General features: G+C 40.3%; 1 protein-coding gene and 1 long non-coding RNA gene across 3 annotated transcripts in view; both read right to left on the reverse strand.

Annotated features, from left to right (window-relative positions):
* Positions 1-4,732, reverse strand: LOC127139034 (uncharacterized). Its single transcript, XR_007808856.1, has 3 exons — positions 4,123-4,732; positions 2,534-2,981; positions 1-1,393 (listed from the first exon to the last, which is right to left on the reverse strand). It is a non-coding gene; the product is annotated as an uncharacterized LOC127139034 (long non-coding RNA).
* Positions 4,733-6,990: 2,258 nt separating this feature from the next.
* lsamp (limbic system associated membrane protein) overlaps positions 6,991-20,020 on the reverse strand; it is a 423,678-nt gene continuing 410,648 nt past the window's right edge. For both annotated transcript variants that reach the window (XM_051065384.1, XM_018682211.2), the window contains 3 exons: positions 19,402-19,522; positions 12,026-12,174; positions 6,991-11,017 (listed from right to left, as the gene is read on the reverse strand). In XM_051065384.1, coding sequence (XP_050921341.1) covers positions 10,920-11,017; positions 12,026-12,174; positions 19,402-19,522 — 368 coding nt within the window. In that variant the 3' untranslated portion in view covers positions 6,991-10,919. The remainder of the gene's footprint in view (positions 11,018-12,025; positions 12,175-19,401; positions 19,523-20,020) is intronic.

Below are 20,020 nucleotides of genomic sequence, written 5' to 3' on the forward strand. Positions count from 1 at the left end.
TGAAAATTGGTCAAAAAATGTCATAGTATAGTAAGGAGTCTAAATTGGTCAAAAAATGTCATAGTATAGTAAGGGGTCAAAATATGTCAAAAAATGTCATAGTATTGTATGGTGTCAAAATTGGTCAAAAAATGTCATAGTATTGTATGGTGTCAAAATTGGTCAAAAAATGTCATAGTATAGTAAGGTGTCAAAATATGTCAAAAAATGTCATAGTATTGTATGGTGTCAAAATTGGTCAAAAAATGTCATAGTATTGTATGGTGTCAAAATTGGTCAAAAAATGTCATAGTATAGTAAGGGGTCAAAATTGGTCAAAAAATGTCATAGTATAGTAAGGGTCAAAATTGGTCAAAAAATGTCATAGTATAGTAAGGAGTCAAAATTGGTCAAAAAATGTCATAGTATTGTAAGTAGTCAAAATTGGTCAAAAAATGTCATCGTATTGTATGGTGTCAAAATTGGTCAAAAAATGTCATAGTATTGTATGGTGTCAAAAAGGGTCAAAAAATGTCATAGTATAGTACGGGGTCAAAAAGGGTCAAAAAGTGTCATAATATAGTAAGAGGTCAAAATTGGTCAAAAAATGTCATAGTATAGTAAGGTGTCAAAAATGGTCAAAAAATGTCATAGTATATCATGTCATCAAAATTGGTCAAAAAATATCATAGTATATAATGTCATCAAAAATGGTTAAAAAATGTCATAGTATAGGATGTCATCAAAAATGGTCAATAAATGTCATAGTATTGTATGGTGTCAAAATTGGTCAAAAAATGTCATAGTACAGTACGGGGTCAAAAAGGGTCAAAAAATGTCATAATATAGTAAGAGGTCAAAATTGGTCAAAAATGTCATATATTATGGGGTCAGAAAAGGTTTAAATGTCAGTTTAATGTCAGTGCTCTGTGTTGGACAGTTGATGTAAAGGTGTTTGTGAATTACCTGGAGGCCTCTGTCCTGGTCTCAAAGAACTTCTTCATTGTACAAAGACTCTCTGTGATCGTGGACTACGTCTCTGTGATCGCGGACACTGTCTCTGAGATTATGGACAAAGTCTCTGTGATCATGGACAATGTCTTTGCGATCGTGGACGATGTCTCTGAGATCATAGACGTTGTCTCTGTGACCATCGACAATGTCTCCATGATCGCGGGCAGTGCCGTCAAATCGGTGACCCCCGTCTCCGCCGATTCTATCGCAAGGTCTCTACGAAGCATGGGACAAAGTCTCTGATCATGGACAACGTCTCTCTCGTCTTTGACAAGGTCTCTGCGATCGTGGACAGTGTCTCTGATCGTGGACGATGTCTCCCTCATCCTCAACAATGCCTCTCCGATCATGGACCATGTCTCTGCGATGGTGGACGATGTCGTGGACCAAGTGGTGACACCTGGAGGAAATCACAGAGAAACATTCAAAGGAAAATGATCAATACGCTACTACCTATTCCTCATCAAGTTTCACCATGAAAACACAGAGAAATATTCAACATTACAGCTGAAGCACAACATTTAACAAACATTAGAGGCTGCTTCAGAAAATCAACAGTTGACTGTCATCACCTCCTGAAGAACCAACACCACCAAATATTTAGGAAAAAGTAAACTGATTATTAATTGTGTGACTATCAACTTATGACTGAAGTAGTCATGTATGTTACTGTGAACTGCACAACAATAATCAACACTACCAGTTAAGTCAGTTTTGGAATGCAGGATTTTAACTTGTGTTGTGTATTATAATTCAGTAAAAAGTCTGAGTATTTCTTCCACCACAGACGGTCACGTACAGAATCAATATTTCAATCTTCTTCTTATGAACACATATTTAAAATGTCTTTGTTTTGTGTAGTTTTCCTTTAATGAATAACAATCAAATTTACAAAGGTCTTAACAGCAGCTTATGTGAAAACTTTTAAGTACCTAAGTGCAGAACTGGTCGTTATAAACTGTAAAGATATTTTTTCAAATCACCCTCTGACCAATAAAATGAACACACTAATGAACAACTCAGTCCAATAATTTATTTGTAAACTAGATATTGTTTTGTACAGTGTAGTCTGGTGTGTGTAACACATTCACATAATTAAGAATTTCTGCTCATGTACAATCAAACTGAAGTTATGATTTTTTCAATCCATTTTGACTGATCCTTAACAATAACAGTTGACATTTTTGACGCCTCAATATAATGTGACATTTTTACATACAGATTACTTTTACTGTTACCTCTAATATTAGAGTACTTTTACCATTATATATTACTTTTTTAAATTACATATTACCCCTAAATTTACATATAACTTTCACTGTTACGTGTAGTAACAGATTACTTTGACAATTACATCTTACTTCTGATATTTCTAGTAACTTTTATATTACATCTGATAATACAGATTATTTATACATTATCTTTATGCAGCAAATTACTTCTATTATTACACTTTTCTGATATACTGAATACTGGACATAAACAGTTTAATGTCAGAGCTCTGTGTTGGACAGTTGATGTAAAGCTGTTTGTGAATTACCTGGAGGCCTCTGTCCTGGTCTCAAAGAACTTCTTCATTGTACAAAGACTCTCTGTGATCGTGGACTACGTCTCTGTGATCGCGGACACTGTCTCTGAGATTATGGACAAAGTCTCTGTGATCATGGCCAATGTCTTTGCAATCGTGGACGATGTCTCTGAGATCATAGACGCTGTCTCTGTGACCATCGACAATGTCTCCTTGATCGCGGGCAGTGCCGTCAAATCGGTGACCCCCGTCTCCGCCGATTCTATCGCAAGGTCTCTACGAAGCATGGGACAAAGTCTCTGATCATGGACAACGTCTCTCTCGTCTTTGACAAGGTCTCTGCGATCGTGGACAGTGTCTCTGATCGTGGACGATGTCTCCCTCATCCTCAACAATGCCTCTCCGATCATGGACCATGTCTCTGCGATGGTGGACGATGTCGTGGACCAAGTGGTGACACCTGGAGGAAATCACAGAGAAACATTCAAAGGAAAATGATCAATACGCTACTACCTATTCCTCATCAAGTTTCACCATGAAAACACAGAGAAATATTCAACATTACAGCTGAAGCACAACATTTAACAAACATTAGAGGCTGCTTCAGAAAATCAACAGTTGACTGTCATCATCTCCTGAAGAACCAACAACAACAAATATTTAGGAAAAAGTAAACTGATTATTAATTGTGTGTCTATCAACTTATGACTGAAGTAGTCATGTATGTTACTGTGAACTGCACAACAATAATCAACACTACCAGTTAAGTCAGTTTTGGAATGCAGGATTTTAACTTGTGCTGTGTATTATAATTCAGTAAAAAGTCTGAGTATTTCTTCCACCACAGACGGTCACGTACAGAATCAATATTTCAATCTTCTTCTTATGAACACATATTTAAAATGTCTTTGTTTTGTGTAGTTTTCCTTTAATGAATAACAATCAAATTTACAAAGGTCTTAACAGCAGCTTATGTGAAAACTTTTAAGTACCTAAGTGCAGAACTGGTCGTTATAAACTGTAAAGATATTTTTTCAAATCACCCTCTGACCAATAAAATGAACACACTAATGAACAACTCAGTCCAATAATTTATTTGTAAACTAGATATTGTTTTGTACAGTGTAGTCTGGTGTGTGTAACACATTCACATAATTAAGAATTTCTGCTCATGTACAATCAAACTGAAGTTATGATATTTTTCAATCCATTTTGACTGATCCTTAACAATAACAGTTGACATTTTTGACACCTCAATATAATGTGACATTTTTACATACAGATTACTTTTACTGTTACCTCTAATATTAGAGTACTTTTACCATTATATATTACTTTTTTAAATTACATATTACCCCTAAATTTACATATAACTTTCACTGTTACGTGTAGTAACAGATTACTTTGACAATTACATCTTACTTCTGATATTTCTAGTTACTTTTACATTACATCTGATAATACAGATTATTTATACATTATCTTTATGCAGCAAATTACTTCTATTATTACACTTTTCTGATATACTGAATACTGGACATAAACAGTTTAATGTCAGAGCTCTGTGTTGGACAGTTGATGTAAAGGTGTTTGTGAATTACCTGGAGGCCTCTGTCCTGGTCTCAAAGAACTTCTTCATTGTACAAAGACTCTCTGTGATCGTGGACTACGTCTCTGTGATCGCGGACACTGTCTCTGAGATTATGGACAAAGTCTCTGTGATCATGGACAATGTCTTTGCGATCGTGGACGATGTCTCTGAGATCATAGACGCTGTCTCTGTGACCATCGACAATGTCTCCATGATCGCGGGCAGTGCCGTCAAATCGGTGACCCCCGTCTCCGCCGATTCTATCGCAAGGTCTCTACGAAGCATGGGACAAAGTCTCTGATCATGGACAACGTCTCTCTCGTCTTTGACAAGGTCTCTGCGATCGTGGACAGTGTCTCTGATCGTGGACGATGTCTCCCTCATCCTCAACAATGCCTCTCCGATCATGGACCATGTCTCTGCGATGGTGGACGATGTCGTGGACCAAGTGGTGACACCTGGAGGAAATCACAGAGAAACATTCAAAGGAAAATGATCAATACGCTACTACCTATTCCTCATCAAGTTTCACCATGAAAACACAGAGAAATATTCAACATTACAGCTGAAGCACAACATTTAACAAACATTAGAGGCTGCTTCAGAAAATCAACAGTTGACTGTCATCACCTCCTGAAGAACCAACACACAACAAATATTTAGGAAAAAGTAAACTGATTATTAATTGTGTGTCTATCAACTTATGACTGAAGTAGTCATGTATGTTACTGTGAACTGCACAACAATCGGTTGAATCAGTTCACGTTCATGGTATAACGTTACATTTTTACTAAACAGGTACATTTTAATGTAAAAAGATGCAAACGGAGTTGTAACAGACAGACTACTAAACAGTTACAGTTCACCGCAACTCATGTCAGGACACCATAGTTAAAGAAACACGAACAGGCTTTAACCCACGCACAAAGCCCCAAATACATCTTTAAAAGATAAGGCTAATGCGAACGATGACATCCAAATGTGAAGCAGCCAGGTAGAGACGTTACATAATACAAAATGAGCACGAACAGGCACAAAATGATGTCAACGACATGATATACCGCTATAAATGACCAAAAATAACCAGGACGTAACACAATGTTACAAAGAGATACAAAATACCAGTAAAGTGACCACACAACAGGGATTTAAACAGACTATCGGAAGCTAGTTGTGTTGCCACCCGTCCACGTTGGGGGTCCACAACTCATGTCAGAGATGCCTCAGTCACGGAAACACAAACACACTCTTATCCACGCGATATAAACGACTGAAAATGGAAATAAGGTCAAAAAGAGAAGAGAAGGCTAATGCTAACGCTCGCCGCTAACGCAAATGCTACGCTAGCTAGGTCGTTCCATACCCTTACCTTCATGCTGCAGCTGTATTCAGCGTCCAGCCTCACTCGTGTTCGACAAAAAAGCAGCTCCAAAGTTTGTTTTAGCATCCAGGCTTCTTCAGTTATTAAGTTTTCTCACCGCACTGACAAACCGAGACAACAGCTCAAGCGTTGGTTTTAATCTGTGTTCCCCGACTTAGTTTCTCCGCCTCTCTGCGTTCAAACCGATGACGACACGAGAAGCAGCCAATGAGGACACACGCAAGCCAACAACGGCAGAAAAATAAACGCCAATTGGCCAGCTGACTCTGTTCCGCCTAGCAACCGCCCCTGATTGGTATTACAATACATCCGGGGAAGTTAGGATACCGATCAGGTCTGGATCATGGATTTATTATAAAAACTGGATACGGTGCTGTCACTCAGCCTTGCAGCAGTTTTTTTTTCTGGTGGCTACTCGCGGCCCTGCAAAGAAAAATCCCTGTGACTTTACAGTGACAGCTCTCTTTTAGTCATCAACTTCTCTTGAGCAACTGATTGACAGGGTAGTCAACCAATAGAAAAACACAGCAGGCGGGCCTTACCAAAATGACAGCTAAAGATATACAATTAAGGAGTAGATGTTCAAGCAGTATAAAACTTGGGTCATAGTTTTATAAACTTGTGATAAAAGTGAGACTGTAGGGAGCTTTGTAACAAACACGAAGGAGGAGAAAACCAAGAAATAACAGGAAGTGGTCAATTTCTTTTTTCCCCTACTTTATTAACACTAAACAACATGAACGCGAATTGGCTGTTTATGAATTTATAGGTGGCAGCCTCACCTGCCCAGCGCCCTCCACCTGTAACTGAGCCCACACTGATGCAAACCCCCAGTTCTCCAGCACCCTAGCACTATGGTATTCATACTAAGAGATACTAATGCGAACGAGTCATTTCAAAGAGATAAAAAAGCACACCATTTCTCTAGATAATAACATCAGCTCTGTGTGTATATAAAACACAACATCAGCCCCCATTATCAGCTCCAGATTAGATATTTTACTCATGGATTTCTCAACAGCTGTTCCTGGAAACTGTGAGTGTTCCTCATTTGTCTTCCTCACCCACATTTTCCCAGCTGGTGTGGGGGTTTGAGCTGGAGGCTGCACCAGCAATAAGCTTGTTTTTCTGACCCTTAACACCGTTACATCCCCTGTTCGTTCTCCACACTCAGAGGCCTAATATTGATGCAGAGTAATGTGTTGGTGTCCTCATTCCTCCGAACACCACAGTGCAGAGGGGGGGCATAACTTGATTTATTGTGACACCCAGTGGAGAAACTTTTTACTGCAGTGCTCCTGTGGCAGCAGGCCGCACAGCGATGCGTAGTAATAATGAGCTTGTGCCATATTGTGGTTATTTTGTGCCCATATGTGGTGGTGATAACACCAGTCTTACCTTTCATCTTTGGCACAGAGGAGTGAAACTGGAGCTTTCCCTTGGCGATGAGCTGAATCTCACATTTTCTGAGGACAAAAATGTCTTCCAGAGAGAATATAACAATACATATATTATTTTATTTGCATGTTACATGGTGATAAACACAACAGTGCCATTTAAGATTCTGTGTGTTCCAAGCTATCTCAAAAAAAAAAAAAAGCTTACTTGCCCCGACAGCTCAAGTCACATTCAAATACAGAACACTGAATTCAAACAACTTTATTTTGTGTTATGAACATTTTCTCATATATCTTTATTACATATCATTTTTTTTAGAAACTGACTGCAGTTACCTTATGCCATAATAAAGTAAAATAGAAAAAAAACAGGACATTGCTGCGTCATAATCCATGATTGAATCTTAAGTTTCCCATGGGAAGGGAAGTACAAACATGATAGTTACATTTTGCGGTTTAAATTTTTAAATGTTGAGTTGTATAAACACGATCTCATGGTTCTGCTGACTTTACAACATTCTACTGTAGAAACATCATACTGTATATACACACACAAAGGAGGAAAAGAAAAAGAATAAACTTAAAATAAGAGGGTTACCACTGTAACCATAGCTCAGTGGAGAGTAGAAAGTTAGCTGTTTGGGCCAACTCTTTATGTATCTCATGCCTCATGTATGAATGCATGTAGGAAGGTTAATAATGAGCACACACGCGCTACATACATAAGCCAGTTTTATACAGTGAAGCTATGATGATGTTTTGAGGCAATGGTCAATAGTAAACTAGAAAGCTGTATCTACAGTCTTCAGTAGATACCCAGGTCAGGGGGGGTTGGTGCTGTGTCCGTAGGCTGGCTGTTGGTCTCTATGAGCAATGGAAAATCACTTTTTCTTATTCCTTTCTGTTTTATGGATTAAGACAGAGCTCCATGGCTTTTATAGAAGTGGTCTTCATACGTTAAGTCAGTGATTATTGGCTGGTTTTAACCTGCGTGGACACACTCTGTGAGGTTCGCCTCGTATGAAAATCACCTGAATGACTGAAAGTTTAGACAATGACTCAATTTAACATCCTTTAAAATGTCTCCTCGCGCTGTTTTGACTTGATGCACCAGATTCTACCCATCATGCATCTCAAGCAGGTTAAAAACAGAAGATATCTGACCCTGCTCTGGTCATCTGTCGGGGCCCTCTCCAGCACAAAAAGCACATTGTAGTTTGTCTGAGTCTGCCCAAGGCCAGCTTCGCTCTGCCCTGAGGATTTTTTTTTTAAATGCGACACACTGAGACAGACAGACTTACTGGAATAGACGTGTAGCACAGACTGCTCTCATGCACACTGACCATGAAGAACTCTTTTGCCACTCACGTCTTATTACAGTAAGACAGCTGTTGATGATAAACTAGCATCCTCAAGTATGGGTTAGCCAATGGCCAGAGAGCCTGCAGAAACACCAGTGTAGTACAAAAACATCAAGTTAACCCACACTGAAGCGGATACACCAGTTACTTGTTTAGTTGTAAAAAAAATAAAAATAAAAAAAGTGAGTGTAAGATGATGAAAGCATAAAAACAAGCAGCTTTCTTATCACTCTGTAGACTGAGAAACCAGACTGTGAGATACTGTCTTTGTTGTGACTGATAGAGACGAGAGAAATGTTGTTTTTAATTGTTTAAATGCTTCAGGTTTGGGTTGAGTTGTGGCCTGTTTCAGTCTCTGTACAGTTCTGCGTCTACATGAAAATTAAGACCGGATCAAATGGCATCACCAACACTACAACGTCACATAGCCATGGCCTCAGAAGCATTTACAATGAAAACACCAGGAGCAAGTCTTTTAATGTACATGATGACAAGGATGACATTAATTACATGTGTGTTGTACAGTACTGGTACTATCTTCGGCTTGGTTGTTAGAAGAGCGGAGACGTGAACACACATCCAGGCGAGAAGCTGAGAGCTGGGCACTGGAGTCCATATGCTATTAGTCACCTTACAGTAGGTCAAGATAAATGGCAAAAAAGGCAGCTAATAGTGCACAGTTTCAGCAATTCTCATCACAACAGCAGTGAGCTCGGAGCTGTTTCCTGAGAGAATTGCACACGTGTGAAAGATCCTCTCCTTGTGAAATACTCACTCGTAGTTTTTCATTTTGTTCGTGAGGAAATAAACCGAGTGATCAGCCTAAGTGCTGGCAAAAGTGTGAAGAGAAAATCTGCTGAAGGACATGTAATATAATGGTTTTATTAATGTTAAAGAGGCCCATCAGTACGGCGGCCTTGAAGGCTGTTGAGGGGAATAAGCTTTGTTTGCTTTCTTTGCTGCTCTCATATTAAATTCCTGGTACATGGACAAGCATTACGAGCTAAACATGGCATTCCATTCCCTATAACTTCCTGTAAGCCAGCATCATCTCAAGGATAGGTACAATAATAACTGCACAAAACTATCTTCTTTTTATGCTAGACCTTATTTTTTTTTAAACATCGTCGTCTAATGGGCTTCAGTTCACATGATGGAACAGGGCGGCCAGTTCAAGAAATCTACGAATTATTCATCGTTGACAAATTGCTACCCTATTCAGAAACATGGACACATGAGATTTTTTTCCTTTTCATATGGTCTCAGGACATTGGATTCAAGTATATATACACACACAACTAAAATGCATGAGGTAAAGACAGAAAAAAATAACCTCAATATCAATATATTATGAATTGTTCTGTATCATTTCATATTAAAACACACATACTTCTTTGAAAGAGAAGAACTAAAAAGTAAGTCATTCATTGGTGTCATACTTTTTTTTATATATATATCCAAATTCCAGCAGTATAGAAGAATGATTCTAAAACTCATAAACTAAAAGCAAACACTGTCTGTGGTACAGTATACGGAGCTGAACTGCAGCTGCAGCCTGTCGGTTGCAACAATCTCCTCTGTTTCCTGTTGTTACAGGGGCAGAACAAGTTGTCTTATCATAGAGAAATACAAAATTTTTACTATGTACAGTACGCGTCGTTATAACCTACTGTGGTTTCTTTTTGTTCTAAGTGAGAGTCCTGCTGCAAAAGAAATAAGGAATTCTTTTGGAATAAAGGCGAGTGGTTGCAAAGCCACTGAATGAGGATGTAGATATCCGTCACCAGTTAAACTAAATTTCCTCAGGTTTGTCGCTCAATGGGATCGAGTCGATTCTATTCACTGCATCCTCAATTTCTGGGCTGGACGGCAACAACCCAAACGACTGCTGCATCTAGGAACAATGTCACTGATCGGAGAGGTACCCTGCTAACTCTGAATATCTGTGTTTCAGCCTGGTAGCATCAGATTACGGTTGTAATATTAAGCTTTAATCTGATTACAGAATCAGCTGCTGTGTTCTCCCTTTGATTTCTGTATGTGTTAGTTTCAAATCTATATGTATATTTGGCAGATAGTTTGCATGTTGCTCATTAATGTACTGGTTAAACACTCGGTTAAATCTACATTTTTAAGTTAACATAATGGGAGTAAGAGGAAATATACGTTATGTCTTCAGTACTTCTAGAGACAAATGATTGTTGGCATCCCTGCGAGCGAGGCGCCTCTGCTTTCAATCCCATGAAGACAAAAAAATACGACAAATCCCAAACCCGATCCAGACCCCCAAAGACAAGATACTGTATAGCAGAAACAAAGAAGTGCATACGAATTAAAAAGAGCAATGCATTTCTTTAAAAGAGCACTGTTTGCTTGTTCTGTCCTTCATTTCACTGTGTTTTTTGTTGTTGTTATCATCACATTTTACTCACAACCCATCGCTTTTCATAATATCTGTAAGCAGTGCTCGAGAGCACGTAAGGTTTTCGTATCATGATGCAAACAGTCTGGAAGGGCGGTAAAGTTGGTAATAAGGTAGCAATAAGGATGTCGGTGAGTTTGAGAGAAGGAGGAGGAGGAGGAGGAAGGAAGGAAGGGAGGAAGGAAGGAAGGAAGGCCAGGAGGGGAGAGGAGGAAGAGGAGGAGTAGGAAGAGGAGGACAGTGGTATTAACACTTGAAGAAAAGGCAGGCGAAGGAGGCCAACAGGAGCCACAGTGATTGAGATACACAGGCAACGCCGTTGATATCTCGACCTGTCCCGGGTCCTGCACAGACAGAAGGACAGCAGGAGAGGAAGAGTGATAAGTGGAAGCCAGAGTGACCATCAGACCCACAAAGTGTTGCCACTATTTTGATTTTAACAAGAAAATTTCCACACAAAATATGATTAAATTCAGAAGGCTCTTTAAAGGAGAAAGCCAACAACTAAATTTGGAGGTTGACAGCTGTATTTAAACGACTGAGCTGTGGCTGTCAGTGACTTCAGACTACAGGTGGTGTGGAGACATCTAGTGGCCATGTTGTGCTATTGACTCCTTTCTGTGACAGAAGAGGAGGCATAAACTACAGAAATACTCAGCGGCCATGACAGCTCAGTGCACTGCAACTTAGAGAAAACATAATCAACATGACCAACACACTGTAACTGAGACATGATATTTGTTGGTGTGGTTTGTGGCTGTTATCATGTTGTTAACTTGGCATTAGCCTTCTGCTGATTATTAGGCTCCTAATTCAAATGGTACATGATAGATATAATACCTCATCATGCAATCAGACAGTTAAAACTAAAACAAACAAACATTAGTTTAAATCACAATTACAGTTTTTTATAATTTGATAAATCGTTCTACTGTGCATTGTCATCATAATTTCCTTTTGTTTGTCTCTATGTGTGTGTGGTTTTAAGTAGAGGTAAGTCAAATGAGCTCTCAAGGCCACCGTAGAAAAGGTTCAAACCTTCAAGAACTAATGTTCAAACCATTGTTTAACTGTTCAGTCAGTAAATTTACAGTCCTGGTTCACACTCACAGCTCTCAGGTCAAACATTTCTAAAAACCCACTGTACGCCATCTCCCCTATTCTATTTTTGTCATATTGTTGCTCTTTAAAACCTTGTATTGTTAGCTGTGTATTTTTAATAAAACAATAAACCTGGGTCCAAACTAAGGCTGAACAATATGCAAATAATAATAATAATAATAAAAAACTTGTGATTATTTTGACAGATATTGTGATATGAGGCGATCAAAGGAAGTGGTGGCTATACTCACTATAGAGGAAAAGGCTGGCATTCTGGACGCCCAGTCGGTTCGAGGCCACACAGGTATAGTTCCCATAATCCTCTTCGGTGACATTGGCAATCATGAGAATAGTGGTGGTGCCAAGAATTTGGATATTGATGCCCTGGGCATTGGACAGCCTGGAGAGGAGAGACAGGACATTGAAGTAAACTGTAAAGTAATGACAATTAGAGGACCTGAAGCCAGAGGGGAGTTACTGACATTTTAGGTAAAATCATAAAGTCTGCAGTTTCTGTGCAGGTGGAGGAGAAGGAAAAGTTCACCAGAGTTTAATTAGCCAACAAAATATCCTGATTTTTTTTTTAACCAAAAGAGAGAGAACACACACTTTGAGTGCTTTTTTTCATGTGGAAAATTAGTCATAACCTACTTCTGGCTTAAAAATAGGCTTGATTATCAGCTTTATGGGAACATGACACTTTGACAATGTGGTGTTTGACAGGATTCAGCTGTTTTCTGAATGTAGTATGACATCCTGGAGGCACACTGCTCTGCTTCCAGAGAATGTACTGTCATACCAAACAGATTTCTGAATCTGTCAGCAGCGCACATTTCTGTTCAATTTATGTTCTTGAATAAATCACATATCATTTGATTTAGTTTTAATGTGTCAGTTTCTGAAAAAGCTAGACACCTGAAGACGTCCAGATCGATACGCTAACCACACAAACCTCACAGCAATTAGAAGAGACATGTCAGTGTTTGCTGTATGAGTGCAGCTCTTCATGTAGCGGATAGTGTTAATTATGCTCTGTGAGGAGTTCGGAGCACTTTGCAATCACTTTGCGTTAGCAGGGGTCAGTGTCATTTCAGAAACTGTCAGAGTGTAGGTGTTGTGATTGTTGAGAGCTGAACCTTTCTCATTCTGGAACAAGTCTTTTTCCATTTCAACGCTCCAATACAATGCTGCATTACCGGAAAGAAATCCTTGACCTTTGAATTATGTGGCTGGAAAAGAAAAGGAGAAAGGTGATGCCACTGTTGAGGCTGTACATTTCTTCTTTCCTTTAGGTTTTGCAGAAATGTAACAACTTGTAAACACTTCTGTGAAATAACCATCACTCAGTGTGGAAATATTTCAGTGTGGATATTTGCTGAGCAGCGTGTACAAGTTTTTAGCTGTAGCTCAACAATTCAAATGTCACTGTTGTGTTTTATTTCAACAAATTACTTTGTCGTCTTTTGTTTGTTTCCATCAAACAAACAGGATCATTGTTATCCCGTTGTGGGATAAAGATTAGCACGCTGCTGAAGTCCTACTCGGCACTTCTGGGAGCCATAATGACCACCAAACTTCTGACAATCAATTATGTCAACCTTGAACCTCTTTCACAGCGAATTAATCAATACAATTTGCTGAGTCAGACTGTATACCTCGCTGATGAAGTGTTCCTTACATCATCACAACCAAATAAAACTCTTAATAACGCGGCACACATAATGGATTCTGCTTGTTCTGGACTGATTGAGCCCTTTCATACCATGAATGAGGTGAAGTTCATTTGAGGCGCCTCAACTTAATCCTGCTTAAGTCCGGGTAATGTGGTAATCGGAATTTGAGCGGGGGAGCGAGAAGTTTGTGCTGACACATACTTGGCTGATAGGAAGTATTAACATAAAAAGGAAAATGCACATCATGGCACAGCATAATTTGGCTCACTGGGGAGCGGGGAACTTGATAAAGTGCTGAGGTCCTTCCCATAGGGACACCTTGGGAACAGTGTGTGTGTTTGAAAGCAAGAGAGACCTAAGGGAGGGCGAGTGCACCAGCAGTGTCCCCACTCCATCTAAAAGCAAGCCCCCTCCAACGATAAGGCCCGGCAGCAGATATATTCTCCAGTGTGTCTTCATGAGAAGTGACTGCACTATTAAAAAGGTCTGCCTGCCCACAGAGCATCCAGAGAGACCCAGATAACACACAGCACTACAGGGAGCTGAAAACAAACTGCTGCTTTTACTATAGATTATGAGGCATGATTGTAATGCAGCAGCAGGGGGAAAACACTGACCTGAACAGGTCAAAAGAGACAGAACTCTCTTTTGTTTTCACGCATGAAGGTTTCTGTTTGGCTTTGTTTGCACAGAGGCGCGAGTTCAACGCCCAGCGGCAGAAAACTGAGGAGTAAAGAGTGGGAAATGCACCTCCTTTTCTATTAGCTCAACATTTCCTCTGCTGCCCATTTTAACTTTTAACACATTGGCACACGCTGATTGGCCTGCAACTTTCTTCACTTTTGATTTCAAGTTCATCTTCAAATATGCTTGTGTCTCTGCCAGCTTCTTCATCAGGCATAATAGAGTGGAATACATTATCAGAAAAGTTGGCAGAAATCTCTTTTTATTTTTTTGGAAGTGTTTTCATTCTTGATGTCTTTCCTTCCTCGCAGGCAGAGGGCAGCAGCGCTCTACTGCCGATGCCCAGCAGTAACTCCTTGGTGCACAGAGCCACTCTGCTACATTAAACCCTAGATTGAAATGATTTGACCCCTCTATTTGGTGGAGGGCATGCAGTGTATGCACTGGGCTGCGCTCGCAGGCCGGCTGAGATGAAAGACCAGAGCAAATCATCAGATGGACAGATTTGATTCTCTAGCGTGTGGGAGCATCTAAAGTAGGTTATCACTGCCAGGGAAAGTGACAGGCCTGTTATGATTCAAGGCCCATGATAAATGAAATCAAGTGGAGAGTCCTGCTGAGACTTGTAACCCGGAGATGATTGAAAACGGTCCGGTGGCTGTGACAGCCGTGTCTCAGCTGACAAAACAACAAACACATCTGTCTGTCACATTAGCTGACAGCTCATTTTGGACTTTCTCATGTTCTAAACACTGATGGAGTGATTTACCGCACAAAGAGCAGCGGAGACACGATGCTTTATAAAAGATGCTTTAGCAGATAGAGCACTATCCCACCATGAGCAGCCAGAAGAGGCAAAGAGAGCACGGAGGGCCTTGACAGCCAGATAGTTAGAGTTATCAGTTATGAGCTACTGGCCAGCTGCTTTGAGATCATGATGGATCAGTCTGCTGACGCTAATTGGGTCTCTAAGTGCTGCCGAGTCTCTCAGATCCTGGCGAAGTCAAGAGATGCTCTGAAGTTATGTTTCATTTATGTTTCAGAGCAGGAGTTACGTTTGATCTGCTGAGGAGGTCGACGTTTTGATGTGGATATTAAGACTGACAGAAGATGGATATGAAGGAGGTTAGGTGAGTTAAGCGTCTCCACTCGAGAGGAGGAGAGAGCAAAGCGAGCTCTGCTCAGCCAGGTTTGTGTTCACCAGCTTGTGCCAAGCAGTTTGTTCAAACACTGGAATGTTTACTCCCTCGGTTTGGTTTGTTTAGGAGGGTGAAAGCGATGCTTTTTGAACTTGGCACTAGATAACTGGACCAAAAAAGTGTCTCAGTCCTCTTCCAAGAGAGATACGGTGCGGTTTGTTTGGGGTAACCCATCAAGAGGAAAATGAGTATGAAAAGTTGTAAGTTGCCAAAAATGAACAGGGTTTGGACGGGAGAGTAATGTTCTGTGCTCGGGCTATAGGGACTTGTTTTCACACTCGCTTTCCTCCACGCATCAACAAATCTGACACAAAAAGTATTAAAAGAGATGAAGGAAAACAATTAATCAATGTCAAATACAATGAGACTTTACTAAAATAATCCTGCACCTGAAGGGTATTAGTAATTAAAATATTTGTTTTTCAAAATACAGCGTGGAGATTAAAGAACGGTTTAATAGAACAAGGGACCAAAGCTAATCAGAATCTTAACTGTGCTTTGAAAAATGCAGAAATTATCAAAGTATAGAAGTTTATGTTTGAGACTGAAATAATGAGATCTTTCCCTGTCCTCTCGCTTCTCCTGTTTTTACCGGTGTGGACACCAGAGCAGGTGAATTCTTCGGTCATTAGTGCAGGTTTCACCTTTGGTTACTTTCTGTTTTGGTGTAAAAAAGACATTTCGTTGTGAATAATTCGCAGCAAGCGAATGGCTTGTTCTGATAGACATGTATAAAAAAAATGTGCAACTGACTTGAGTTCACAAGGTCTGAGTCTCAGTCGTAATGTCACAGCTAATGAGAGTGAAAACTGAGAAAAGAAAAGGAAGTTATTATTCACTGGTTATGGCAAATGAAAATATGCCAGAGATTCAGATGACTGCAGAGCACGGCTGCACTAAAAACTGACTCTGTAACTGATTACAAAGCAGCAGCCACAGCGACCACGACTGGGCACAGCAGCTCTGTCAAGCTCAGAGTGTTTTTCAGAAACACATGAGCAAAAATGTAAAGAACAGACTGCTCTAACCTGAGCTGCAGTTGTTAGCATGGTTGGCTAACTAGTTTTGTGCCTTACAAAAGCAAGGGGAGCATCTTTCATTAACTACATTAATGTGTGCGGTTAAGAAAAATCCCCCTTCACAGCTACAGTAGCACATCCACTGTGTGATACTGTGGAAGCTGGAGCTGGAGTTTAGGATAACGTTAGTGGTTCTGTCCTGCTCCTAATTGGCTTTGGAGAGGTTTACGCTCCAGCAGCACTGTCTGAGATGGTGTTTGCCAAACACAGTGGTGAGTCACCCTCCTCAGAAAGTACGGACAAGTAAGCTAATCAGCCTGAACATAGCTGTGTTAGAAATGACCTCACATTTTCCTTATCCTCACTTATAATACCACTGCACTGCAATACAAGGACACATGATCATCCACTGTTAGGATGCTGATCACAGGTGGAAATCACAAATCACTTTGCTGATTTGAATCACAGTGTTCAGTTTTAGCTGCTGCTGGTTCATGGTGATTCAGTGGAATCATTTGAAGACTTGTTAAAGATTTGTATGTAGCTCTAATTCTGACTTTTGGTCTCAAACTTTCAGCTCAATATGAGGCACATTTAACGTCACATGTCAGGTGGGAACATTAAAAAGTCAGTCAGGAACTTTATTTCCAACCAACTCATGGAGCTAATGTTACTTTGCTAGTTAGAGGTGATAAAAAGATGCAGGCAAAAGTTGCCATTTCAGCTGGAAAAACCATCTAGAAATGTGAAGACTGCTGTTTTCTACCTCTGTCTGAAATAAAGAACCCACAGTTTAAAAAATTACTAAGCTTTCCGAGGGGTAAGTCTTGCTCTGTCACTGTAAACTGCGTGGGTGTCGAGAGCTTGACAGAAACTGAGATCCTGATTGTGATTTAAATGTAGATTTCATAACCTCTGTGCTGATGAGGTTAAACTGATTGAGAGAGAAAACAAGCACCGGAGCAGGACCCCACCTCAACAGTCAGGTAAATAAGACACAACAGGCTGCTGGGGAAGGGAACTATAAAATTAACCGGCCAAGCAAGAATAAATGATATTATTATGGTGCATTAACATCATCATCCAAGGAGAAAGTGCAGTAGCTCTGGCACAGAGAGAGGGGGGGGGCATGAACAGGCATAAAGCCAAAATCCTCCAGGGGACAAAACAACTGAGATAGATGGAGGTTGGAAACAACAGATAATGCAAAATATTTCAACGACCATAAATCTTCCTTTTCAAGCACTGGCGTGATAGGCCTATTACTTCAGAGACCATATCTGTGATAACACTCGTGACACCCTTCTAATATTTTTCTCGCAGCCTTCAGCGAACTTTCACTGCTGTAGTTTGGGTGTGAGTGGAAACTGCAGATCATGATGCTCCGCGTGTGCAATTTTCTTATCATTAGCTTTTTCTCCCCCCGTCCGAGGCCCCTCCGAGTCCCCGAATGACTCAGGTGGTGAGTTTGCTGCAGAGCAGGGAGTCTCTCTGGTTATTAGATGACAAGTGTTGAGATGGAGGCGCCGGCTTGTCGTTGCCTTTGAATGTCATTACACTTGGATCCTCTTAAAAGTGTTTTCCAGGTACATGCGTGACACTTAAATTGATAGCTTTCCAATGAACATCTGTGTCTGACCACACAATTTGCAATTTCACAGGGGGACGGTGCAGTGCGGGAGGCCTGATTTCCATTTCAGTGGAATTACTTGTCGTATGAGAAAGGGATTACGGAGATTTTCAGTCACTACAGTATCTAAATTGCATGTAGGAGAACGTCCGATCTGTTTTACCTCTTTTCGACAGAATCCACTGCTGTCTCACACAGTTCAACGCTCAGTTAATAATAGAATAACAGCCCGGTGAGTGATTAAGTGGGTGATTAGTCATTATCAACTACACAGATGATGTCATCAAATTAACATAGGGATGTGACAATGGGACCACAGTGAGGGCAGATTTGACAAGGGGGATAGAAGAGATCCATTATAACCACTTGGTGAAATGATATGGAGCATGTCTGTCACAGAGAATAAAGTGATGAAGCTGCTGCCACATTTGGGAGATGAGGGGGAATCATGTCGGGAGAGACCATGTAGAAAGCCTCTGACCTGGGCCATTTAAAAAAAGACTGTAGTCCTGTTGTTTGGAGACAAGCGCGTTGATTAATCCTCATATTCACCAAAGGCTTGAACATAGGGAACAGTGTTCAATATGATTTTTAATTTAGAAAGCAATGCTATTCATTAATTGTGCCTTAATTGTGTGTAACAGTAAACAGGAAAGCCTCTTTACAGCTGTCATGGTCATGCCCAAGTAAACTCAATGTAAATCTCATTATTTTGCCTTGTTATTTAATTTGCAATGGCAACAGCATAAATCAAGTTTGCCCGTTGCTTCGAGGCAAGTCAGGTCAAGTAAAGGTTATTTCTGCAACCTTTCATCACATTCACATCACCAGCGGCGTTTTGTAGCTGTTAACTATCATCACAAATCATGTTTCGACACAGAATCCACCAAAACAAACCACGATGAAAAGTAGAGCTAAACACACAGTCGAAAACTTTCCCAAACTTTTTTTGTACAGTAACAGTAAGAGCCTTTCGATGTGTTGTGAAAGCTTTTCTCAGAGACTTTGTTGTTTCCAGTAATTTGACAAATGAGAGAGATGGTTTTCCATCCTGGAAGCATTACAGCAGATCATTAAAGAGGCTTTAGAGAACGAGGGTGCCAGCCTTGGTGGATCAGTTGCTATGGTTGTTGGTGATACAGGCGGCTAATGGCTTGTGCTTTATCTAATAGCTCGTCTGATTGGTTCATGTCTTTTAGCTCACTCTCTTTGCTTTTGATTGGACTAAAGCGTAAAAAATACACAGATTGAGTTTCTGAAAACATCCTGGCTCAGCCACTAGTCATTTGATATATGACTAGTGGCTGCCAAGTGAAATGTTTTTGTGCTTATTTGAACTTGAAGTGTCCTCGGACACAAAGCAGCAGTCAGTGCAGCAGTGTGTGGCTCTCTACAGGTGTCTGTTTATGCGGGAAGTTTTACCTTTTTTCGTCCCTGTACCATTCGAACTCCGGTGTGGGCACGGCGGTGGCGTCGCACTGCAGCGTCCCCATGCGGCCCACCAGAGTCTCTGAACTCTGGGTTTTCTTTATTGTCGGAGGGTCTGCAGAGTCACACAAAGTGTCGATGTAAGTCATACAAAAATCAAGTCATGTGCTGCTACTGATACACCCTTTTCCACCAGCATGGTTTGAGCAAAGGTTGAGCTGTAGTTGGTTTATAGCCTAACATTAGCTTTTTACTTCTGGAGATTGGATTTAGGCTTCAAACATCAGAACAGTGGTGTTCATCTGTGAAGATTATCTGATGAACTAAACCTGGAAGGATCAGAAACTTTAGTTGGCTGGCTCTGAACAGAATCAGTTAACCAGGGCTAATTCGGTGTAAAAGGTGTATCAGTGATTCCAGAACTTTTCCCATCTCATTCGGCGGTCTGGTTTTCTTTCAGTTTCCATTTCAAACACTTTCTAGATTTACTCTTATTGTGTCAAACATGTATGAATAGGATCATTGATATGAGCCTTGGACAGGAGGAAAGTCATTTCACACACTGACAAATGCTCTGTATTGAATCTCACTGATAAAAGCAAACAAATGACAA

Source organism: Lates calcarifer, linkage group LG21 (assembly GCF_001640805.2).
Source record: "Lates calcarifer isolate ASB-BC8 linkage group LG21, TLL_Latcal_v3, whole genome shotgun sequence".
Classification (NCBI taxonomy): Eukaryota; Metazoa; Chordata; class Actinopteri; family Centropomidae; genus Lates; species Lates calcarifer.